The sequence below is a fragment of the Mastigoproctus giganteus genome, chromosome 4, assembly GCF_048544385.1.
Source record: "Mastigoproctus giganteus isolate SK-2022 chromosome 4, ASM4854438v1, whole genome shotgun sequence".
Taxonomy (NCBI): Eukaryota; Metazoa; Arthropoda; class Arachnida; order Uropygi; family Thelyphonidae; genus Mastigoproctus; species Mastigoproctus giganteus.
In genome coordinates, this window is record NC_143578.1 from 237,051,123 (window position 1) to 237,078,286 (window position 27,164).

At 34.5% G+C, this 27,164-nt stretch overlaps 1 protein-coding gene across 1 annotated transcript in view; it reads right to left on the reverse strand.

Moving 5' to 3' along the window:
- Window positions 1-27,164, reverse strand: part of Tmem214 (Transmembrane protein 214) — a 145,577-nt gene that overhangs the window by 100,187 nt on the left and 18,226 nt on the right. Inside the window, exons 6-9 of the mRNA XM_090371232.1 lie at window positions 17,964-18,069; window positions 11,210-11,291; window positions 2,104-2,242; window positions 1,868-1,969 (exon numbers count right to left, since the gene is read on the reverse strand). Coding sequence (XP_090227358.1) covers window positions 1,868-1,969; window positions 2,104-2,242; window positions 11,210-11,291; window positions 17,964-18,069 — 429 coding nt within the window. The remainder of the gene's footprint in view (window positions 1-1,867; window positions 1,970-2,103; window positions 2,243-11,209; window positions 11,292-17,963; window positions 18,070-27,164) is intronic.

Below are 27,164 nucleotides of genomic sequence, written 5' to 3' on the forward strand. Positions count from 1 at the left end.
ACTCACTCTCACTCTCTCCGGACAAAATTGATTTATGACCATCTGTTTCTTACATGTTCCATATTACAATGTAAAATTATTTGTACTTACCTATATTGTATTGTACTCGTGTGTAATCATATTGTACTTTGAACTTTCTGCATCTCCTTTTATACTTCCATATATGTATTTTCTTATGTTCAATTTATTGAATGTTCTCTAGTATATATTCATTTTAACTTTTCTTTCACGTATTGTATTATCACTGTTAACCCCTAGCTTAGTAGCCATGAAGGACAATATTTAAATATTTCACAATTATTAGTATTATTATTGCAATAGAGATTTCTACTAAAAGTTCCAGGGATAAATTTTTATTTAAACAAATATAACATTTAAAGATGATTACAAATCTCTACATGCTCCCCGTGTAAAATAATTTGAGTAATTTTGTTTTAATATTGTTTTAATTTTATTTTAATTCTTAGGACTAATGACAGGATTGATGTTGTTGTTTTGGTTTTTAGGAGCATTAGCAACTAAGGCCATATTGCTCCGGGGATATGCGGTGGTCATTCCCAGACCTTTCCACATCCTTCGTATTTGGTGGTCACGGGCTTGAACCCCGGTGTAATCAAGAAGCGTGTGCTATGCACTGCTGCTCCTGCCCACCTGGCTACGGAGGCGCCACTACAGACAGGACTGAACAAAGAATCCAAAAACATCACTAATTATTAAGCAGTTCTGTTGTTCGTGAGTTTCACATGGTTTAATTAAAGTTATTCATATTTCACATTAATTCACTGCTTCTTCATTTTCTTTGAAAGTCATTTCCTTGTTCCATAGCTACTTTGTACATCATTATCCAATTGTATAACTCAATTATATGAGGGGTATTTGAAAAGTTTCTGGCCCACTATATATTTCATTATTTAAAAATAAACAAGATCATATTAAATTTTTTTTTATGGGCAGTTGAGGCAAAAAGTTTAGATAAATTTAAAATTCAGCTAGATCAGTACCTAGTTTTTGATGAGGCAATGTTTTCTTTTTATGATGAGGCAATAATACCCTAGGACTTCCATGCACCATACGACTAATACTAAATTACATGCATGTAATTTAGTATTAGTCATATGGTAAACCTGGGTTTACCCATGACTAGGTTAACCACAGAAAACATTGATGTTGTTCATGACCTGATTTTGAGAGATTGTGGGACTGGTTCACAACACACAGCAGAGACAATAAGCATACCCTGTGACTAAGTCCATATTGTTCACAAGGAATTGATCATAAAAAAAAAATTGCCACAAGAAATTTCAAAGATGTCATCAGCTGTTTAGGAGACAAAAAGGGACACATTCAAATTCAAAAGGGTAAATTCCTCACAAGTGAATATTATTCTTCTTTGCTGTTGAAGTTACATGAACAATTAAAGGGAGGGCTCCTATTCCTGCATGACAATGTTTCCAGTCACAAGGCTCAGGAACCATGGAAGCAATTAATGATTTAGATTATAAATGTTGGTCACACTCACCTGTTCTGTTCATCAAATATGACCACTTTTGATTATTAATCTGTTTTCTGCACTGAAAAAACATTTGGACAGAGCAACACTTGGAACAAATAATAGTGCTATTCATGAAACTAAGAAGCAGTTAGAGGAACGAAACATTAAGTTCTACATAAAGGGTCGACACATAAAAAAAAAAAAAAAAAAAAAAAACGGAACATTACATCAAGTATACAGCCCTTAGAACTGTGGCTATGTTGAATAAAAGTTGATATATTTTCATAATGCTCAATTCTCTCTATGGTAGGCAGGAAACTTTTAAAGTATTCCTCATATTTCTAAAAAAATATACCATGATATATAAAAATTTACCTCTTGTTTCAGTCCAGAGGGACAAGAAGGCTGTAATCTTCGAAGATAAGATGGAAAATAATTTCGAAAAACAGATTCAGGATTTGCTCCATAACTTAATGCCTGCAAAAAAAATAAATAAATAAAAATAATGATTTCTGAAAATTTCTTTACATAATTAATTTCAAGTTATCACTCATGATAATCACTTATTCTATATTAAGACAGTAACCTAATAATAATTTATGAAAACCAACCTTTAATTTAGGATACAGAGCTTGTAACTGCTTTTGTAGAGCGCCTGGAATGCCTGAAGGTATATACACAAAATCTAGAATAGAAAAAAGTTCTCGCATTCCCAAAACACCGGCTGCTGCATTTACATTTGGATGAGATCTGGAAAAATGTATTTAAAAAAACTCAATGCAAGAACACATGGTACTTTTTCTAAAAGTCAATCAAATTTAAATTTTTGTTCAAATGCAAGAAACAATGTTCAATGTTTTTTTATTTTTAAACCACATACCAAACAAATTACATTAACAAGAAAAAATATTAATTAGAAAATTTAATAATTAATAAGATTCACATTTTTCTTATTAATGTAAAAAAATATATTAAGTTCATAATTTTTTAATCCTATATCTCAAATTCAAATCATTTGCAGCAATTGATCTTTATCCTATTCCAAAAAAAAAAAACAAAAAAAATAAAAAAGGCTACACAATCTCTCTCTCTCTCTCTCTCTCTCTTCTCTCTCTCATCTCTCTCTCTCTCTCTCCTCTCTCTCTCTCTCTCTCTCTCTCTCTCTCTCTCTCTCTCTCTCTCTCTCTCTCTCTCTCTCCTCTCTCATCTCTCTCTCTCTCTCTCTCTCTCTCTCTCTCTCTCTCTCTCTCTCTCTCTCTCTCTCTCTCTCTCTCTCTCTCTCTCTCTCTCTCTCTCTCTCTCTCTCTCTCTCTCTCGATAAGGAACCCACACTGAAGATCCAGTGTGGGTTCTTAAAATGATACAGAACCAGCTGAAACAGAATCCATGATTGAAGGCATAGGAGATACTATGATATTACTGTTGTTATATAATACTCTTAATCCTATTTTAGAATTGTCTCCTAGCAAGAGATTTCTGCCACTGAATCCTTACCCCTCACCCTGACAGCTGATCCCATTCATATGCCACAATAATCATACATTTCATTTCACAGAGAGATTCATCTTAAATCATGTTATGCCTGGACACAACTTGATATTGACTTTTTATGATTTGTCAATGAGTCAAGGCACTACAGGCATCTTGAATAAACTCAATCTATTCATCCAACCTCTCCCTTAACTATATTTATTTCCCAGTCACTTCCCATTCTCCTACTGCAATTTATAGCTTTACCAGTTATTAACAAGCTTCAAGAAGACAGAAAACAACAATTAGTTTTATGCCAGTTTCATTGTATGGTTACAGTTTTATGTTACTATTCAGTTGCCTCATTTATTATGTTTGACCCCAGCTACAATTTTTCAGGTCATGATAGGTAGCTATTGCAATGTGGTTTTTCTACATGGTCTTTTATAATTAACAATATGCAATAAAGTCTGAGTTGTCATTTGAAAGTTCCTTGCAACAACTACTTTGGACAAAGAGTGACAGAACATATGGCAAAAGATGAGATCTTTGCCATCAAGCATAAAGACCTTTAAATATGAGTATATAAGTGTGCCAAATAATGAGGTAAAAAGCTCAGAATACCTCAAAAGGAAATCTTTATTCCCCCTATCCTAGATTGGCTAACCACATACCCAATTAAACAACAAATCAAACTTTGTCCTCAAAAAATCAAAACATTTGAGTTTTTCAGGATTTGAACATAGACCTCTCCAAGTGCGATAGACATAATTGAGAGGTAATAATCAATTCATTCAATTAAGGTAAATCCTTCAAATGATAAAGAAATTATGAAAATCATTGATTTCATTCAATTGTAACAAATCAAATCATTTATCATAGTATTATCATTTAAACGATCAGCAGTTATATTCAGTAGTTATAATATTATTTAAATGATTAGTAGTTATTAATATCAATTAATCAAACTCATAAAATTATTAGCAGTTATTAAGTGCTAATGGGCATAACTTAGCTGGTACAATCAATTCATTCAGTTATGACAAACCATTTGATTGTGACATATCATTTTACCCATTCAATTGTGACACATCATTTGACTCATTTGGTCATGACATGTCATTCAAATGATTAGTAGATGGTTATAATTGCTATGGATTGTTTACCTTTTTGTTATTTTGAAAAATTTTATTCAATCAAGTTGGCCTCAAATCAAGTAAAACTTTCATTTACTGTTTATGTGGCTGATAATATATAATTGGCAAAATAAATGCATATATATGAATATATCACCAACAACAACAACATTAGTTTCCTTAGATTCTTTAGTGTATCCAATAGTTTTCTTTTTTGGGTACATTTACAGATGCACAAAGTGCCTGCTGTCCTCACTATGTCAACTGTCTGTCCATTCACATGTAACAACTCAACTCGACACTAATGGATGGATTTTAATGAAATTTTATATTTGGTTCTGTTAGAAAGATTTATAGAGCATCCCAAATTTTATTAAAATTGGACCAATAAAAATTCAGCAATTTTTTCCCCATACAAATTTGAAGCACAATTCCATATAAATGGAATTACGCTTCAAATGCTTGACCACTACTTGACAAGAAATGTCAAAACTGAACATAAAATTTTCAGTGTATATTCTGTTAGCACTAGGAAGGTTCTTGGATCGATTCTGATTCTACAGCCCCCTTCCCCCATAGAAACCTCCATTACTTTCAGATGTTTGTACATTATTTCAGAAAGATAAGTCAGATCAGAATTTTTAGTGTATGCTTTGTTGGTCCCGGAAGCTTTTAAGACCAAATGAAATTCCACCCTCTTCTATAGTCCCAACCCTGAAAAGAAATCTGCATAAATGAAAGGTATGTTTAAGGCATTATTCTAGAAGGAAAAGTTGAACAGCCACTAAATTTTTCATCACATATTTTGCTAGTCCTTGTGGAGATTTTATGTCTAATTCTAATTTCATAGCCCCCAATTTCCCTCATAGAGATGTGGCAGTAAATATTGAATAACAGCTCTGATCCTTTCAAAATTTCAGCACCTATTTAGAATATTCCTCTGGGCCTTTGTATCATGGCAATAGATTAACTCATGTCTCCTCTACAATCCCCCCACTTAAAAAAAATGAACTGTTACACAAATCTGACCTCACAACTACTCATTATATGAACATCACATGGCCAGGTTTTGTAAACATGTCTTGAGTACAAATAGAAGTTTTAACCCCTTAGGTATATTATTTGATAATCGAACAGGCCAGAAATGTAATGCAATGATACATTACCTAACTTGTCTTTTTAAGCATATTCACATAAAGTGTCTACTGTCTTCACCATGTTCATTCGTATGTAGCAGCTCAGTCCCCAGTGGATGGATTTTTATGAAATGTTATATTTGGTCTTTTAAAAAGATTTGTCAGGGCATCCCAAATTTCATCAGAATCAGACCAACAGAAATTTGTTTCAGATGTTAGAACATTGCTGTACAAGTCAGACTGGCACCAGTTTTCAGAATATGCTCTTTTAGTTCTTTGGAAAGTACACATGATGTCATGCATTCTTGAACACAATAGAATTTTTTTTACCTCCTTTGAACTCTGCTATTTGATAATCAAATGTAAAGGGTTTTCCAATAGTAACGCTCGATGTTTGGCAACAGCGCATGACGAAGTCGACAGTCACACAGGTGGTATCTTTGATAGCCGTATTCAGTTAGTCTCTGCATTTTATTATGGAGCGTTACACAACTGAGCAACGAGTCGAAATTGTAAAAAATTATTATCAAAACCAATGTTCTATTCGTCAAACGTTTCGTGCACTCCGTGCAGTTTATGGTGTCGACGAACGTCCTTCAGAATCCACAATTCGCCGTTTAATAAACAAATTCGAAGCAACTGGGTCTGTGGCAAATCTGAAAGTGCCTGTACGTCAGCGAAACGCAAGATCCGTTGAAAATATTGCTGCAGTCCGGGAAAGTGTGCGTGAGAATCCGCAACAGTCCATTCCGCGTCGGGCTCAAGAACTTGGCCTGTCTTCGACGACAACTTGGCAAATCCTGCATAAGGACTTAGGGCTTCACCCTTATAAAGTGCAATTAACCCAACAACTAAAGCCCAACGATCATGCGCAGCGGCGTGCATTCGCTGATTGGGCGCTAGAGCAGTTGGAGCCACTTTTATGCGATAACGTCATCACCAATTGGGTATCCAGGATTAACCAAACCAGACAAAGCCGCGGCGGACATTTATCTGATATAATTTTTAAAACATAATGTTAACACATATACTTCATAATAAAAATAAAAATAGATCACTATCACTCTCACAATTTGTTTTATTGCGTTACAAAAATCGAGCGTTACTATTGGAAAGCCCTGTACATGAAATGTAAAGCAATGTGCAGATTACCTAACTTGTTTTGTGCTGATTTCAAATGTAGGAGAAAAATTTTGTGTAATTCACAGTTTCTATGAAATTTTTAGCAGTTTTAAAAAAAAAAATTAAAAAAATTAAATATTGCACTTCAACAAAAGAATATAATATAAATGTTTGGAAAATAGATTTCTTCCTTTGATTATTATTTTCAAGGATTTGGAGAAACCCATTTGGAAGGAACTAATGTTGTTGAAACAGGGAGTGTAAATTTTTGTAAATATTTTTGTTTTGTACAGATTTTAATGCAAATTTCTGACAGAGAAACAAAAGTTTCTCTGTCATTCAAGATCTGTACAAAAAATTGAATAAAATTTGAATAAATATCAATAAAAGATTTAATAATACAATAAAAGATTGAATAATAATAAGATTGGCGGAAAATCCAAGTGTTCATCATGATCCAGAGCCACGCAGAACTTGTGACGGAGAGTATATCTGAATTCAAAATTTTTTTGACTGAATGGCATTGAAATCTGCTGTGAGTACTAATATTTTGATTCAACAGTGTTTTGACCTGTTGGATTCTGAAGAAATTGGCATTTTCAACAATAAAACCCAACTTTTATTGATCTATGATATAAAACAAGATCCTATAAGAAACTCTATCCATTGATGAAACTTTCACGAAAATGGTTTGGCTGACACAATTGCCACACTTGACTCTCAGAAAGCATATATGTGAGATGCCCTGGTGATAATGGATGTCATTCTTTATCCTTATTCTAAACCAAAAAATTAGAACTTTATCCTCATTCCAAAAAATTAGAACTGCTTCACTGCAGGAGTGATCTTGTTGCTTACTGATCTGATAAATTCATTTATTAGCAGTATGTATGAATGCTGATGCTTACACAACAGTTTGGGTATCTTCATCTCCTCTTAGTATGTTTGCGTTTTCTTTATGAGATTTCTTATAAATGTTTTCAAAACAGCCATTTCTTTTGGACATCTTTGTGCACTGCTATTATCATAGGTTTCACATTAGTATTCAGTATCATAAAGACTAAATAATGCAAGAAGGTGTACTTTTTCTGCATATGCCAGAAAAGTCATTTTACTGATTACCTTTAGTGACTTATACATCTCTATTGGGTCCCCCCCCCAAGATCTCTATAGTTGACAAGCTTTGCAGTCCACACCTACTAAGTTATTCTTCATATAGATATTGATTAGCACCCTTTGCCAATTTGGTTGCTTTCCTTTGAACCCTTTCTAGAAGCTCTGTCTTTCTTCAAGTATGACCTACAAACTTGGACACAATATTCTAAATGCAATTTCACCATCATCTTGTATAAAGGAAAATGACAACTTTTCTCTACTTGCAAAGGTCCTATATATCACAGACGGACACCAAATGGCCTTCACAGCCACCTGTTTAAACTGCAAGGTTTTCACACCTGACTGAATTGTAATCCTTAACTCTTTTTCTTCTTGAATCACTTTTAACTCCAACACCTCTAGCATGTAAGTAACTCTTAGATTTCTGTTCCCTAGGTAAAAAACCTTACATTTAGAACCTATTAAAGTTCACTTGCCATTTTTCAGAGTATTTGTGCCACTCATCTAAGGCATTTTGAAGCAAATTGGCCTGGTTCAGGTCATTAACTGCCCTTCTTACCTTTAATCAACAGCAAACTTTGACAACCCCCCTCCTGCACTACCTCATAAATGTCATTAAGGAAAATAAGAAATAGAAGTAACTCAAGTACTGATCAAACATCTCTCAGTCAAGTAACTTTATTGCCTTGCTAAGTGATACAACCCAAAGGAACTGCATTGGACACTTCAAACAAGTTTATAAACATTCTTTACCAGCAGTGGGGAACATAAAATGTCTGCATCTCTATTAGAGAATGTCCATTTTTGGAAAGGTTATTTAACATGCAACTCTTATAGCATGTATAAATATTAGATGTAACTCATACATCTAATACTTATAGCATGAGTGTCCAGAACATGAGTCATCCTTTTCAGAGAGTAGTTTGATAAGGGAGGTTTCATATTACATAATACATAAGGTATATAATCCCTTTAAGGTCTTATACACCTCAAACACACCTTCCACTCTTAGGTGCCTTATTTTAAATCTCTGCAAACCACAAATATTGAAGTTTTTCCTCACAATAGCTTCCTTTTACATTCTTTACCAATCTATTAATTGCATTCAATTAGATCTAAATATTCTTCAAATATTCCATAACTTAAATATTCTAAATATTCCATAACTTTTAAATATTCCAAATACTCCGTAACCTAAAATCCAAATGTAGTCACATAAGTGATTTATACAACTGAACTACACCTTCCATCTCCCTACATCCAAAGTATCAGTACATCAGTGATAAAAAGAATTTTAGTTTGCTTGTGCAATTCAGATATTCACCACAGCTAGAAGAATCTGATATTATTAACAGGTTTACACCTTATAAAATGGGGGGAAAAAAAAGAAAAAAAAAAAACCTATAAAATTTCTTTTCTTTTTTTTTTTTTAATATTCTGATAACTTTCTAAATTCTTGTATTTCCTGTTGAATGGATGCAAGAGGGTTTTATCAGGTCAAATTTCCATATATTCATACCGGACATTACTGCCTCCACATTATGTCACATAACCAACAATGTACAGTTTTCTCTGTCTTAAACTGGATACACACCTCTCATACCCAGACACGACAATCTGAGATGATTAATGAAAACTCTTGTTTAGTTACTGATAGCATAACTAGTTTCAATGTAAACTGATGAAACAAGACATGCACTAATATAATGTGTGAATGGCATGTTACATGGGTTATCTTAATCTAAATACTTGAAATAAAAACACTTCACCTGTGTAAAGTTTAGAATTTGTTTATTACTAATAGAATGTTTTGTGGGGGTTTCTCTTCCATTTCTTCAGTGATTACAATATTTTGGTGTTTTTGTGACAGTGTAACAGCAAGATGATAATCACTTGAGAAGCACAGGAGAAAACATTTGTGAAACAAATGAATATTATATTCTATTAGTAATAAGAGATTTTAAACTCTTTACACCAGTGAAGTGTTTTCTTTTTTATTTCATGTATTTAGATTAAGAGGTGTATATTTTGTGCAATTCAATTTTAATAATAATAATTAATCTTCATATTTTTTGAACCAGCTATATGGCCTATTTAAAGTGAATTCTGCTCAATAATACGAGGGCTATTCAATAAAGAATGACCATAATTTTCTTTTTCACAACATACGTTTATTAATCATCCAAATTTTAATGATTCTTTTCAAAGAAGCCTCCATTTGATGAAATGTACTTACTCCAACATTTTTGCCATTCTTCAAAAATATGGCCATTTTTTTGACATGCATTTGAGAATCATCTAAAATGTCTTTACAACTTCTTCTGATGACCGGAAATGTTTTCCTCATAGCTCCTTCTTTAACTTAGGAAATAAAATTTGCAAGATGCAATTTTTATTTCCTAAGTGATCAGGGCTGTAGGATGAATGAGGAATACATTTGACAGTAATGCTGGCTAAGTGACAGTGTGAGCTGCCAATGACACTGTCATTAATGACAGTGTAAGGAATGTGAAGTCTTGCATTATTGTGATGCAGCATCAACCCACCTGCATGCAGTTGTAGTCATTTATGACAAATGTGATCCCACAGTATGCAACACAGTTCTGTGTCGTATGGCGTGGCACAATATGCCAATAAGCCAGTTCTTGAATGTCAAAAAAAAAAAAAAAAAAGAAATGACCATAACCTTCCCTGCAGAAGCCACATCTTTTGCCTTTTTTTTTTTTTTTTTTGTGTTGGTGATGATGTGGACTTTCAAACAGGGCTTTGTTGCTTACTCTCTGGGGTTGAAATGATGAAGCCATGTCTCATTCATCATTATCACCTTGTGCAGAACCCCATCAGCTACAGTGACCATCCATTGCACCTCCATGCAAACTTACTGTAGCCTAGGTGTGAGCAGTCTTGGAACCCAGTGTGCACAAACATCATATGCAAATGATCATGAAGAATACCAAGTGTGCTTCCTACTGATATTCACAAAATCTCTTCCAGTGCCTTACTGTTATATGACGATCTTCTCTCATGATTACAGAAACAGTGTTTATGGTTTCTGCAGTGACAGCAGTGGTTGGATCTCTAGGACTGATGATTTTTCTGATTGAATCATGTCCACCTTTAAACCACATGCAAGCTGTGCTATATTTAGTATAGATTCACTATAACCCTCTTTTATATTTAGTATGGTTATATTTAGTATAGATTCACTATAACCCTCTTTTATATTTAGTATGGTTATATTTAGTATAGATTCACTATAAGCATAAATTCATATGCTTCAGCTGATGTTTTCTTAAAACAGAAACAAAATTTGAGAGCAGCATACTGTTCCTTGAGCATCCCGTCCATTGTTACATCCAGTGTCATTGTTATGAAACTGAATAGGCATAAACTTGACTGACTGCCAAGGTCCCAACCATGCACATGAGTCAACTGTGTATTTGCTATGTGATGCAACTTGGTTTGGTCTTAAATTCCACAGCTCGGCTAGAATAAAAAATTATGATCATCCTTTATTGAACAGCCCTCACAGAATGTTATAAGCATAATATAATGTTAATACATAACTTCAATATAGTTAATTCCTCCACCACAAAAAAGAACTTAAACCTAGTTTTACTACAAAGAAGCAACAAAGTTGAATTCTATGTAACTCAGTTTTCAATGTTTCACAACTCTACAGGAAAGAGAAATATTTTACTTTAAAGGAGAATAATTAAAGATAAGGCAGTACATACCTTAGAAGATTTTGTAAGTACTCAATTGTATATTTAGTGTAAGCTCGCATTCCTAGTACAGGAAACATTATCTGTAACCACACTGGAAAGAAAAATTTTTAATCGAAAGCTTAATAGTGGAAAGGAAATTAAAAATATGAGACTTTTACATACGCAAAGAGAAAAAACCTTTTAAATGAAATAAAAGAAAAATAAAAATTTAAAAAACTTGAACAATATAAAAAATATGCTATGTTAAACCAGCAATCATTTAAGAATAATGAAAAGGTTTAAAAAGAAATGAAATAAAGTCATGGGACGAAGAAATGTATTTAATTATTAACTACTAAATATTAACATAGACAGAGATAAAACTGATCTATAAATAAAAATTGTAGTTTATCTTTGACACTCCCACCATACACTGTAATGCCATTTATTACTTATTCCAACTAGATTTACTTCTTTATATTTACAATAAATATAAGTTATATATTTACAATAAATATAAGTAAGTAGCTGTGCTGTTCTAAATGCCTATTCACTGTTTACTGGCCTGGTTGTGCTATTGAATACACTGCTTTAAGGAATTCTTTTTCTCCATTAACTTTTGACAGGTTAAATAAATAGGTTAATAGGTTATGAATAGGTTAAATAAAAGGTACTGAATTCTTTTTCTCCATTAACTTTTGATAGGTTTGTTTTACTCTACTTGGTAGTTCATCTGATTTAACAAAAATCAGTAGCTGACACCCAGTATCAAATAATATTTGATGTCTGATGCTCTAGGAGCTATATTATTTTGAAAGTGTACAGAGAAGAGGGGCAGGACTTATCAAAGATACAAAGGTGAATTCAGAGGAAGAAAGAGAAAAATTATTTCTTTTAAGTAGCAGCATTTGGAAAGCAGACATTTGCAGGGTGGCCTTCAAGTACTGAACATTGAATGATGACCTTCTAAAGCCTTCTATGTAAACAAAAATTCAAGCTTTAGAAGGGTTGAGTAAACTAAATGCAGAGGCATCTTTACACTTAATGACATAATATAGACGTGGCAACATAAATTTAAATTAAGAGAGGATAACTGCAAAACAGATTCCAAAAATTTCCATAAACTTGCTGCTACTCCGACCCACACACTTCATGTAGCATATTAAGTGTGAACTTCAGACCGTTTACAATGTCAATATTAGGATGTCATTCATAACATATCATGAACTCCAACTATGACCATAAACTGTAATCCAAAGTTCAGTCAAAATTCGAGAAGGCCAAAAGACACAATGAAAGACTCCAAAGACACAAAATCTGAGAGAGACAGCTTGAAAACATGTTTGTGATATCTTATCTTTATAAGCCAAGTCCTGTTGAAAGGTTCAACACTCACCATGGAACATGATCAGGTTAAAAGACTTTGCACTCTAAAAAAGAATGCAACATATTTTTGCAGAACTTTCAGTTCTTTATTCACAAAAAATGTCTTCTGTGTCCCCATCAACTTTTGAAAGGTTTGTTTCACTTGAGAGCTCATCCGAATTAATAAAAATCATCATAATACATCAACATCTTCCACTCATTTGAAGAGGTCTGGGTTTAATTCCCATTGTCAAGGAATTTCTAAAGTCCTTTTCAATCAAGGTTATAGTTATATGATCTCAGACAGAGGGGTTAGGGTTTTTCCTCCATGAGTTATTCTGAGTTTTCAGCTACATAGTATGCCCATAAACACACACTTGCACATACAAATAGACATACAATACGAGCAAAAAGAGTGCCATTCAAATAATGATTTCAATTTATTATTCACAGAAATGCAAGTCTGTGCCGTCCTTGCTACTCATATTTCCACCAAACTACTGAAGCAGGATGATATCTTTTCTTCTGAACTTATACATAAATCCGGTAGTCTCCATAAAGCTAGAGGGAGACTACTGGAGTTATTAAAACTTTACATCTTTACAGATGTAAACTTTACAATTGTTTCACTTGAGAGTTCATCTGAATTAATAAAAATCATCATAATACATCACTATCTTCTACTCGTTTGAAGAGGTCTGGGTTTAATTCTCATTCTCAAGGAATTTCTAAAGTCCTCTTCAGTCAAGGTTATATGATCTCAGACAGATGGGATTAGGGTTTTTCTTCCATGAGTTATTCTGAGTTTTCAGCCACATAGCATGCCCATAAACACATACTTCCACATGCAAATATACATATGATACGAGCAAAAAGGCTGCCATTCAAATAATGATTTCAATTTATTATTCACAGAAATTCAAGTCTGTGGCACCCTTGCTACTCACTATTTCCACCAAACCACTGAAGCAGGATGATATCTTTTTTCCTGAACTTATACATAACTCCAGTAGTCTCCATAAAGCTAGAGGTAAACTTTACAATTTTTCTCTTGTCCATGAAAATTGTATCATTCTGTGTCTGTTATACAAGACTACTGAAGTAACAGTTCTGATTGCAACCTATCGATTTCCTAAATGGCATGAATTAACATACACTCTACCTGCCTAAAGAAGAATAAATGAAAGTTTGTTTAACAAAGATTTGATGTTTCAAAACTTTGGATATATAAAATAACACATAATATGGTAACTAAATGGTGGGGGGAAAAAACAGATTTTGGGATACAGTAAACTCCCATTATAATACTTCTGCTTATAGCACATTCCCACTTTTAAAGCTCTTTTTTTCAGGCCCCCATGATTGGTTCTTTGAAGTGAAATTTTTTAATGTCTATTGTGCTCCCATTTAAAATGCTTTCCCACTTATATTATTTTTTTAAAGTCCCAAGAAGGAATAAATCTGGATATAATTCTTCTTTCTCTTGATTTCTGGTTGAGAAAGGAATAATTGAGACTAATTCTAGGAATCAATTATAGTGTAGATCATTTGTTTATTTCATATTTAACTCAATGCTTTGAAGATTGAAAGGCCACTCCATGCAACTCTGGTCTCGCCATGTACATTGCACTTGCACACTTTCTTCAGTTTTTTTTTTTTTTTTTTTTAATTCAACATTGTTCATCCAATTTCCTTACTGATATAGTAACCAGTGTCTTTTTTTGTGTGTATATTCAACAATGTGGCATCAATAAATTTCATTAACACAGTTTCAATAGGTGAGTGGGGTTGATTTGCCATGACAGTTTCAGCAATTCATGCTTTGTCTACTCCATCCACACAAATGAAATTTCTAATAGCTATTTTACAAATGTTTTCTTTTAATTCTCCACTGAAAATTCCAGAAATGTCTGTTAATTATCACACAGTTAGGAAAAATTCATGATTAAGTTAAACCTAATTATATGCATATGTTGATTGGTATCTGTCATAAACAATTATTGACAGCAAGCCTGCTTTACTGCCACATGCTTTCTTCCAATCAGTAATGCCCTCTGACTTTCTGACATTGAGGCATTGTCTGAAATCAACCCACTGATTTCAGACAATGATGTGCGTGCTTCACATTTCAGTATTATTATTAGTATTGTGTTACCACTACATTAGTTTAATTTAATAAAATCTTGAAATTTTTGTTTTCTTCTTTTTAATAGCATGCAAAAAAGGATTGAAGATGTCAAAAAAGCAAATGTAGTACTTTAAGTATGCAACTTTTTAACTGAAATGTAAACCACTTCTTCACAAACACTGAAAAAAAAAAAATAAATAAATAAATAAATAATGAAAAGTCTGAAATATGAAAAATGGAATATATGAAAAATGGCCCCTCCAAAAAAAAAAAAAAAGAGGTGGTCTTGCTTATAATGCTTTTCTGTTTATAGTGCTCTTTAGGACTAGTCCCCTATAAAGTGCTATAAGAAAAGTTTATTGCATATGTAATACCATTTACTGTACATATTTATTGATTTACTTATCTTTTCACACTTGACAAAGAGGTAAAATGTTTACTAAAATAAATGTATTGCACTTATCTAAATTACTGATTTTTCATTATTAAAAAACATATTTTGACTATACTGGTAAAAAAGAGAGATTACAAACTCCTGTGTTTATTCTAGGACAGCCATGTTGCAAAAGGAATGTTAACAACTTCAATGTCACAATGCCCACAAGATGCATATTATATACAGGGTGTTTCAAAATGATGTATACACACTTTAAAAATTTATATTTAATATGCACCAATTTCATTTTCTTAAACTCATTTTGTAGTTTAAAAATAGACAATTTTTTTACAATAATTCAATTTTTGTTTTATTTTATAGATATCTCTAAAACGATGGAGAGTACCCAATTAAGTTTTGAAGAAAGAAAGGCAATTATAAAATGGTATTAGAAATATGAAAATGTCAATGAAGTTCAACATGCTCGGAAATCACAATACGGAACAAAAGAGCCTGCACATTTAACAATCACTCATTTGTGGGATAAATTTGAGGAACATAGAACCATTCAGAATATCAATAACTTAGCGTGTGGCAGGAAGAGAACATCAAGTAATGAAAATATTGAAGCTGTAAGAAATGCAATCTTGTGCACCCCAAGAAAATCAACAAGAGCTATGTTTAAACTAGACAAGTGTTTTTAGAATGATAAAGGAATTAAAAAATTAAAAAATAAGCAGAAAACATTTCACTTGATGCTACTCATGCATTAATGCTGATGGAGGACATTTTGAACAATTAAAGTTTTATTGTTGTAAAAAAAAAAAAAAAAAAAAAAAAAAATGTTTTTTTGTCTTCAAAGTATCAAAAAAATTTATATTTGTATATACTGTTCATTAAATAATAACTTTTTAAAGTGTGTACACATTCATTATTTTGAAACACCCTGTATAAGATGAGCAGAATGACACAGTGCAATATCAAGAGCAAGATTACTGAAAATAATTTAATCATCATTCAGTTTCAAATCACTATATAAACTTCTATGCTCAGAAAGAAAAAAAAAATTTAGACTTAAAACTTTGACTTTAACTCATCCAGCCAAAAAAAATAAATACATAAATAAATAATTATGGCTTAAAATCAGCAAACAGAAAAACAAGTGTTTAGAGTATAAATGCTATGCAAGTTTGATAGATAAACAACAATTGAACAACAACAATAATTAAACCAAAACCAATTGAGCAGACCCTGATTTTCAACTTCTAGGCAGCAGTTTTTCTTACTGGTCTATTATAGACCCATCACATAGATGGAAGACCACCTAAAAGGACAAAAGCCCATGATCATCCAAATACTGCCTCTTGATTTTATTATTATTATTACTATTATTATATTATAGGTTCTAAAGAAAAATCAAGAAAAATAAATTGATTCATCACTCAAACTTTGTAACAGTTTTTATGGCAGTATGAGATTGTGTATTATCTGATATATTACAAGAAAAGAAAATACTAAATTAGACAGAATAATTTAAGATAAATTAATGATATGCTTAATGTATAAATAACTTTAACAAACAAACAGGATGAAAACAAACTTTTAAAGATCTGAGATGTAATCTGCATTACATCATGTAGGTAGTTGGAACCAGGGAATAAGGAAGCACTCTCAATGTCATGTGGAATTAATACTGACACAAATGATCCCATATCCACATGCAAGGTACCAATGATTACTGAATCTGATGTTTTGTGGATTCCACAACTGTTCCAGTTACCCAGAAATGAATATAGATATATATTAACATACCCATACAGAAGAGAAAAAAATTATACACAAACAAAGTTAAGTAGTTGTGGAGTTTGTGTTAATGTGGCATGTGTTAATATTGACTGAGATGGTGTTACATGTTGAAAGCACTCATGGGTAGCACAGTTGGCAGAATTGGCATCCTCCCCACATCAGGCGGACAAGACCTGAGTTTGAATCCCATTGATGATGTGAATTTTTATGGGCTTTTTTCACAACATGGCTGAGTTAGATGGTCATGGTTTTGTCTCCCAGAAAACTCAGGTTTTTTGTCCAGCAAACTGACTGCAGAATACACACAATTTACAGACATAATATATATGGTGCAATATGGCCTACGTCGCTGTGCACCTACCCCTACAACAACAGCAACGTTCTGAAAAAATCAAGCACTATCTTCTTCATTCTCAACAATCATGTAACTTTGTGTGTTATTTACTGTTCACAGAATCCACAAAATGTCAGATTCAGGTAATAACATTCAGTTTATTTGTTGGCATAGACACCTGCATGTAGACACAGGATTTACTGTATCAACGTCAGTCTCACACTGCTATAATAAACATTCCACATGTAGCTGACTGAGAATGCCTCCTTATTCAGTAAACTTGAAAGAGTCTTCAAGTTAATTGAAGATAATTTTCTATCAGTTCATCAAAGATGAACAGACAGAAAATTAAAAGTTTAGGATTGGTTTTCTCTCATAATAAATATATATATAAAAAGTCTATTTTGTGATTTTATATAAAAAAAATTACTAAATATCTAATATTCTACAACAATAGTTTTTAAAACTTCAGTGAGCTATGGACTACCCCACCTCTAAATTTACATTTTCAGTGTATCTCCAAACTTTTTTTTGCAGATCCTCAATCTTAGTTAAATTTTCTAATTTTTTTAAATATTTATAAGAAATTTCAGATATTACTCATGGATTTACCCTCCCCAGAACTTCTACGGACACTCAGGGATCCACAGATTGCAGTTTGATAAATGCTGCTGCTCTATATAAAGAATCTTGTTTTCTACAATTATAATTTAACACTTTTATTTCTATTAAAATTAAATAATGAAACATTAGAACCATATTCATCAATACTAACCCTGAAGTCCTGATTTTAAATCACGATTGCCTACTTGACCAACTGCCCAAAGAATAGAGAGACAAACATTTTGACGGTTCTTATAAGATGTACGAAGATCACTACACTGAAATAAATTGTAAAAGATCAAACTACACCAAAAATTTAAACACAGGGTGATTATAAAAATGTTTTTTTACAAAAATACATTAATCTACATTGTAGTCCTGCACAGTTCCACTGTATCCAACCCACACTCACAGTAACCGGAACTGCATACAAATATGACCTGCATTGTCAATCATCAACATCATTGTATATAATATAAAAAACATTTAAAAAAAAACAAGTAAATAGAAAACATATAATGAAAACATTCATAATATAATTTTACACATTTTTGCTATGCAGAGAGAAGACAATCTTCAACAGTTTCTGGGTTTAGCTGGGTTCTTTCTTGGATTTGAAATATAAAAAATCCACCTACAGAAAAATCACTCTCACTGGATACAGTGCTGACAGTAATGGCAAGAAACAAGCCACAGCTGCGAGAGTCAAAAAAAAAAAATCTTTTTCCCCACCACTTCAACAAGTGAAAATCATCATCAGAAACTGGTTTTGGACTACCACCTGATGATATCTAAAATGCAATTTTATATATCGTCAGGTGGTAGTTCAACATTTTCATTAATCTTCCACATCAAATAAATTGTCTGTCTTCTTCCTTGTTCTTTCTGTTAAACCTATCAATTCTGGTCTTTTGATGCTGTGCAGCAATGAATTATTTATAAAAATTGGAACTATACCCATCCCGTGACCCACAAAGTTACCTAGGATCCAGCCCACACTGCAAGTAACCCAAGGGTACCCAACAAAATGCAGGACTCCAATCTACATACAAAAAATGTAATAACTAAATTTCATTGTGAGGCTTCAAAGGGAAAGAAAAATATGCAAGTGAGGAAAATGTTGATCAATTTTATGCAATTAACTTGTATGTATATTATTAAAAACATTTCATCAAAGATAAAAATTGTATACTGTGAATCTCACAGAAGGAATGGAAGATAACGCAGTGGAATCAGTAGTTAGCAAAGTGATGCTCTCTTTGAATCAACATATATTTTGTCTGCTCTTCAAAATGATAAATTACCAAAATGGTAATAATTCTATGGCTGCCCTCAAAGCCTACAGAAGAGGGAAAAAATATTGATGAAAAGTAAAGGTCCATGCTCAGTTCACCTCTCAAAGGCACTGATACCAAAGTCTGAACTAGCTAGATACATTACTGATTAAAACAAAAAAAAAAAAAAAAAAAAAAGGATGAAAAGGCCATCTCTCAATACATTAGCCAAACATTGTATTACCTGGGTACCTGCCCGCCCACTGATGACGAAGCCAAAAAGCTTCGAAACGATCATCTGGGTGGTGGTACTGCTGAAAATAAATAACAGTAGTCTTCTCTACTAGAGAAGCGTTATTTATTTGAAGTAATTCAATAGTAGCTATCTTGTTGTGAAGGCAACCACATTATGAGATACATTTAAAACGATGCCTTCTACGCTACAATCGTAGCTCAAATATATGGGTTAACTATGGTGTATTTACACCGATATTATATAGTTAATTATCAAAACCCATAAGGATTATGCCTAGTGCATTTAATTTTCCAAATACATTACCATCACACCCTTCTGGCATCTCTCATAATGTGGATATAACTTCGCAACTGAGATGGCTTGTTGTATTACCTGGGTACCTACCCGCCCACTGATGACGAAGCCAAAAAGCTTCGAAACGACCGTCTGGGTGGTGGTACTGCTGAAAAAAAATAACAGTAGTCTTCTCTACTAGAGAAGCGTTATTTATTTGAAGTAATTCAATAGTAGCTATCTTGTTGTGAAGGCAACCACATTATGAGATACATTTAAAACGATGCCTTCTACGCTACAATCGTAGCTCAAATATATGGGTTAACTATGGTGTATTTACACCGATATTATATAGTTAATTATCAAAACCCATAAGGATTATGCGTAGTGCATTTAATTTTCCAAATACATTACCACCACACCCTTCTGGCATCTCTCATAATGTGGATATAACTTCGCAACTGAGATGGCTTGTTGTATTACCTGGGTACCTGCCCGCCCACTGATGACGAAGCCAAAAAGCTTCGAAACGATCGTCTGGGTGGTGGTACTGCTGAAAATAAATAACAGTAGTCTTCTCTACTAGAGAAGCGTTATTTATTTGAAGTAATTCAATAGTAGCTATCTTGTTGTGAAGGCAACCACATTATGAGATACATTTAAAACGATGCCTTCTACGCTACAATCGTAGCTCAAATATATGGGTTAACTATGGTGTATTTACACCGATATTATATAATTAGCCAAACAGTAAATTGCTAGGAAAATGCAATTCAACAGAGGATATTTACAAATACCCAAGACATTTGTACACAAAACAATGACTAAGCTGAAACTGTACCCACATAAGTTCAATATAGTTGAGGGGTTGCCCTCTAACAAAGAAATCCATTAAAATTTTGCTTATCTACATATCACCCAACTTGAATATGACCAAAAATGGTTAGATAGCATTTTAGAGATCAATGAAGCTTACTTTTATCTTTAGGATGCTGTTAATACACATAACTGTGTTGTGTGGACTGAAAAAAACTCACGCACAATAACTGAAACAGTTACATGATAAATATGATTCAGTTTCATATTTGTTTTTGTAATTGGACTATACATCTCTGAAGGAATTGTTAACTGACACTTCTTAGTGTTTTTGGAAAGTTTTATCTTTCCAACATATTCACATATCTCATATTCATATATTTGAGATGCGGTCCCTCCATATTCACCAGAATTACTGCATTATTAAGAGAACATTTTGGTGAAAAAACATTGGAAGAGCTCTTGAAACAAAATGGCTACCTCACAGTCAAGATTTTAAGCCTATTGATTACTGGTTCGGGGGCTATCTGAAAGATTGTGCATACAAACATAATCCAAAGAACATTACACACCTAAAAATGGAGATACAATAGAGAGAACGAATGTATCCCAAGGTCAAATTTTCTATGCTGCTCGTAATTTCATTACTTGAATAGGGGCTACTTTTTATTCAAAGAGGCACTGAATTTTTATTTTGAGCAATATATATATATACAAACCGATGAACCAAAACATTATGACCAGTGAGTCATTATGCAAATCGAAGCAACTGCAGGTGAACTACAGCACGTGAGTGGGTTGGGACATGGTATAAAAAACACCTGATACTGAGCTCCGTTAATCAGTGTTACTCCCGTTCTTCAGATGGGAAAGGCAGTGGACTTAAGAGAGTTTGACAAAGGACAAATTATAATGGCCAGATGATTGGGTCAGAGCATATCTGAAAGGGTATGGCTGGTGGGGTGCTCATAGTCAGCCGTGGTTGGTACTACCAAAAGTAGTCCAAGGAGAGAAAACCAACGAACTGCCGATTGGGTCAGAGGTGAGGTGTTGAACGACCACAGCTCATCGATGCTCGAGGTGAGTGAAGGCTCTCCCGGATGGTACACGGCAACAGAAGGGCGACTGTGGTACAACTCTCCAGTAATTGGAATGCCAGTGACAGGAGTAATGTCACTGGCATTCCAATACATCGAACAGTACATCGAACCCTGCTGAAAATGGGGCTGCATAGCCGCAGGCCACTCCGAGTGCCCATGCTAACCACAGTTCACTGGTGACAGCACCTACAATGGGCACGCGAGCATCGAAACTGGACTTTGAGTGATTGGAAGAAAGTCGTCTGGTCCGATGAATGTTTCCTGTCGCACCATGTGGACGGCTAGGTACGTGTGCGTCGTTTACCTGGGGAAGTGATGGGAAGTGTGGTGGTGGTGTCATGCTTTGGGCGATGTTCTGCTGGGATACCCTGAGTCCAGTCATCCATGTGCCAGGCACTCTGACCTCTACCACCTACCTAAACATCATTGTTGACCAGGTATACTCTTTCATGGCAACGGTCTTCCCCTCTGACGGTGCCGTCTTTCAGCAGGATAGTGCGCTATGCCACACCGGCCAGATTGTTCGAGACTGGTTCATGGAACATGAGGAACACTTCCAGGTATTGCCCTGGCCTCCAAATTCCCCAGACATCAATCCCATCTGTGGTTTGTGTTGGAACAGCAACTCCGATCTGCGGCATCTCAACCACAGACCTTACTGGAGTTAAAGGATCTGCTGGTTACGTGTTGGTACAAGATACCACAAGACACATTTAGAAATCTTGTAGTGTCCATGCCTCACTGGGTATGAGCCGTTCTGGCTGCAAGTGGAGGACCAACATCATATTAGGTAGATGGTCATAATGTTTTGGCTCATTGGGTGTGTGTGTGTGTGTGTGTGTGTGTGTGTGTGTGTGTGTGTGTGTGTGTGTGTGTGTGTGTGTGTGTGTGTGTGTGTGTGGCTACATATAGAAAGAGAGGATCTCAACTAACCATTTAATGGTACATGATCTTCATTGTATGAAAACAGGTAGAATGTCCATGTGTTGAAAGAGAGAGAGAGAGAGAGAGAGAGAGAGAGAGAGAGAGAGAGAGAGAGAGAGAGAGAGAGAGAGAGAGAGAGCGAGCATGGATAGGGAGGCCCGGCCCACCTCACCCTACCCTTCAGGCAAACCAAAACTAACAAAATGCTACAGAAAACAGTGCACAAAAAAAATAAATAATAACCAATCAATAACCACAACTGAAATACTGTAGGATCATTAGAACAGGACCTGAATGAAAAAGATTATTTTAGGTAAGATTCAAGAGTAAATGATAATGATAGCAAAGGCAGAGGATCTATCTTAAAAAAAAAAAAAAAAAAAAAAAAAAAAAAATTATCTTCACTTTGCAAGCTGAAATCTGAGAGAAAATATGACTGACTACCATTTCGAGTAGGATTTTTGTCAATCTTCAGAAACAGAAATAGTTTCCTGTTGCACTGTGTGGACGGCAAGATATGTGTGCGTCATTTACCAGATACTCTAATTTGTCTGATTATCTTATGCCCCCTTAGGTTAGTTGATAATCAGAGAAATTAGTAGATTTGTGCATTTAGGGACTACAGCAACCTATCTAGGTACAGTTAGAGATTCTGCTTAAGATATGACGTAAGCAGTTTGAAAAAGGCAAATTTTTAATCCCTGTTCTCAACTGTGCATGTAAAAATAGAAGAACTGGTTTAGGAGTTGTAACATGATTCTTATTAAAAAATCAATCATGGTATGCATAAAATGTTGCAATAGTAGTAGTAATAGTAGTGGCATGTGATGCAAGAAAGCAAGTGTATGAGCTTATGCAGCATCAACCAAAAAAAAAAAAAAAATTTTCACACAACCATTCCCTCTAAATGTTTGTCTGGTTCCTCCTTAAATTTATTTAACCTATCAACTTCCACAATGACAGATGGAAGTTTGTTCCAGCAATTAACCACCCGCTGCCTAAAGGCAAATTTCCGCACATCTATTCTACATCTGTCTTTCCTTAATTTGAATTTATGCCTCCTTAGGTTCGTAATCTGAACAAGTGGAAGAATCCCTTCAGAATTCAGCCTGCTCAACCCATTCAAGGACTTATACACCTCAATCAGATCACCGCACAGGTGCCTAAGTCTACAGCCACTGCAATTTGCAGAATTTAAGCCTCTCTTGGTAAGAGGATCCCTTCATTCCCCTCACCAATCTTGTCCTTCTCTGTATACGCTCAAGGAAATCTACATCCATTCTAAAATGAAGACTCCAGACCTGTATGCAGTACTCAATGCGTGGCCTTACCATTGCCATATACAGAGGAACAATCACCTCCTTTTCACTGCTAGCAAAATTCCTATATATCATTGACAAAACCCATGACCTGCCCTGGCAGCCTGTCTGCATTGCTCAGAAAACTTCATATCTGACTGCACAATTACTCCCAGGTCTTTTTCATTTTCTACCACATTAAGTGTAGTACCACACAGTTGGTACATTTCTCTGGGGTTACTTCTACCCATATGCACAGTACTTGGCATTTTTCAAGGTTAAACTTCAGTTGCCACTTCTCAGGCCATCTGCCCAAATTTTCTAGATCCTGTTGCAGTAGCACACTGCCATTACTGTCATTAACAACCCTGCCAACCTTGTATCATCTGCAAACTTCGACACTAAACCTGATATACCTTCATCAAAATCATTGATAAATATACAAAACACAGTGGACCCAACGCCAAACCCTGTGGGACTCCACTAATAACATCGGTCCACGAAGAGCAGCACTCACTGATTACCACCCTCTGTCTTCTCCCACTCAACCATCCTTTTATCCATTGTAGCAACTTACCCTTAATACCATTCTGCTCCAATTTGTACAGTAGTCTTCCAGGCACAACAGTGTCAAAAGCTTTCCTGAAATCCAAGCATATGATATCAAAATTATTTTTTGCATCCAGTTCCTTTGCAACCACATCATAATATCCTATCAAATTTGTCATACAAGACTTTCCCTTAACAAACCCATGCTCTGTCTGAATTACTGCTGCAGTCTTGTCTAGATGATCCTGAAATGCATCTTTAACCAGTGACTCCATTATTTTACCCGGAACAAAAGTTAAACTAATTGGTCTGTAATTACTCATGTCAGCCTTCAATCCCCCTCTGTAAATTGGGGATACATTTGCACATCTCCAGTCCGTGGTGATCTCCCCTAAGTCCAAGGATGCTCTCATAATTATGGCTAAGGGTTTGCTTACTTCCTTTGCCACTCCTTTAATATAACTGGATAGATCCCATCCACCCGAGGTGCCTTTCTTATGTTTAACTTCAACAATTTCTCCTCCACTTTGCTCTCAGTTATTACAAAATCATTAAGCACCCTGCTACAATTTAATAACCTTCTGGCATTTTCAAACCTTAATAACTTCTCGTGTGTGAATGTAGATGCAAAATACTCATTCAGTTTGTTTGCTATCTGAGCAGGATCATCGACAGTCGAACCATCAATATCAAGTGGACCAATCAGATTCATACCCTTCCTTTTAGAGTTTATATAAGTAGAGAACTCCTTGCTGTTTTTCTTAGCATCCTTTGCCAAAGATTTCTTGTAATCTGCCTTTGCCTGCCTAATCTCCTTTATGACTTGATTACAGACTAGCTTATATCTGACATAGGCTTCTGTGTCGCCTGATAATTTATATGCATCCCATGCATTTTTCTTCTCTGTCACAAGTCTCATTAGTTCATTTGATAACCATTTAGGCCTAAACCTTGAACAATATTTCTTAATAGGTATGAAACTTTTAGTAGCTTCCACGATTAATTCCTTGAATGCTTCCTATTTAGAATTTGCAGTTGGTAACATCATAAGTTGATCCCACTATACAGAATTTAAAAACTGTCTGAGACCACTGTACTCGCCTTTACGGAAACAAAAACCCTTTCCTTTTCCCCTGTTGGTAATTATATCTTTAAGTAAATCCCACATAAGTACACTGTGATCACTGTCACCTAGTGGTTCCTTTATCTGCAAATTCTTAATACACGAATGATCACTGCTGATTACCAGATCAAGAGTATTACCCTCTTTGGTTGCCTCTCGAACATGCTGCTGCAGAAAACAATCATCCAATAAATCCACAAAAGTCTTACTAGTGTGTGAGTGACCAACCCACAAATCCAGTCAATATCTGGGAAGTTAAAAGCCCCCATTATAAGACATTCTGATTTAGTAGCGCACTCTATTTCTCTGTACAATTGTTTATTGTACTGATTCGAGTCATTAGGCCTATAACACACTCCTACTCTTATTTTTGCTTTCACAGTGCTTATGTCACACCAAACTGACTCAACAGTGCACTGTTCATCTATATCAACTGGATGCACTTCTGTTGATTTTATGTTTTTCTTAATTAAGAGCATAACACCTCCTCCTTCCTATACTGTCTATCCTTTCAGTACACATTGTACTCCCCAAATTCCAATTCTGCATTCCTAATATCTGTGTGACACCGTGTCTCTGATATTCAAAAATATCCACCTTTGATGTCTTGACCAACACTTCAAATTCATCAAATTTATTTACTATACTCCTAGCATTGGTATACATGCAAGTATACATGAGTAGTTAATCAGATTAGTCTGGCATGATCTTCCTTTAACAAATCCATGCTATGATAGCTTCGCTCTCATCAAGATAATCTTGCATTAAATCTTTAAATATTTACTTCATTATTTTCCCTGGCACAGAAGTAAAGCTTACAGGTTTGTGGTTACCCACTTCACCCTTTGAACCACTCTTTGAGAACAACTGAGAGAGACATTTGTACAACTCCAATCTATAGAGACTTTCCCCTGAATCTAAGGATGCTCTTAGTAATACAGCTAAAGGTTTTGCGATGAAGGTAAAGAAAGCCCACATGAGAAGCAGCAAAAGTTCAATAAAGTTACCGGTAAAAGTACTTTGCCGTAACAGCATTTGTATTGTTGCTCGCTCAGTAAACATATAGTGGGTGTTATCAGTCAGGAGTAGAAATTGAATCCCAAGGGAGATTGAAACACTTCTGAAATGGAGGGGGTAACCTAACCTTATTTCTTTAGAATCACTGGTGGACTAGTGGATAATTTTTTATTAAGAAAAAAAAGGCAAAGATAAAGGAAGCCCATATGAGAAGCACAGCAAACTTCGAAAAAGTTTACCGGTAAAACTACATTACGAACATTTTTTACAATTCCAGAACTTCCAATATGACTCTGTTCGTGATTCAATTAGTTAATTCAATTAGTAATTCTAAAGAAAAAAGATCAGGTTACTCCCCTCCACTTCGGGAGGGTTTCAAGCTCCCATGGGATTCAACTTATACTCCAGACCGATAACACCCACAGTCTGTTTACCAAGCGAGCAACAATACAAATGTCATTATGACAAAGTACTTTTACTGGTAAATTTCATCGAACTTTTTGCATGCTTCTTGTGTGGGCTTTCTTTACCTTAGCCGGTTTTGCTACCTGTTTTACTGATGCTTTTAATATAACTGGGTAAATTGCATCAGCCCTAGGTTGTTCACTCTTAACTGTATAAATTTTTCTTCCAACTTCCTTTCAGATGATTTTATCATAAAATCATTTACTTCCCAATCAGTATTATATGCTTCGAAAAAGTGAACATAGATCCAAGTTATTTATACAATTTGTCAGCAACCT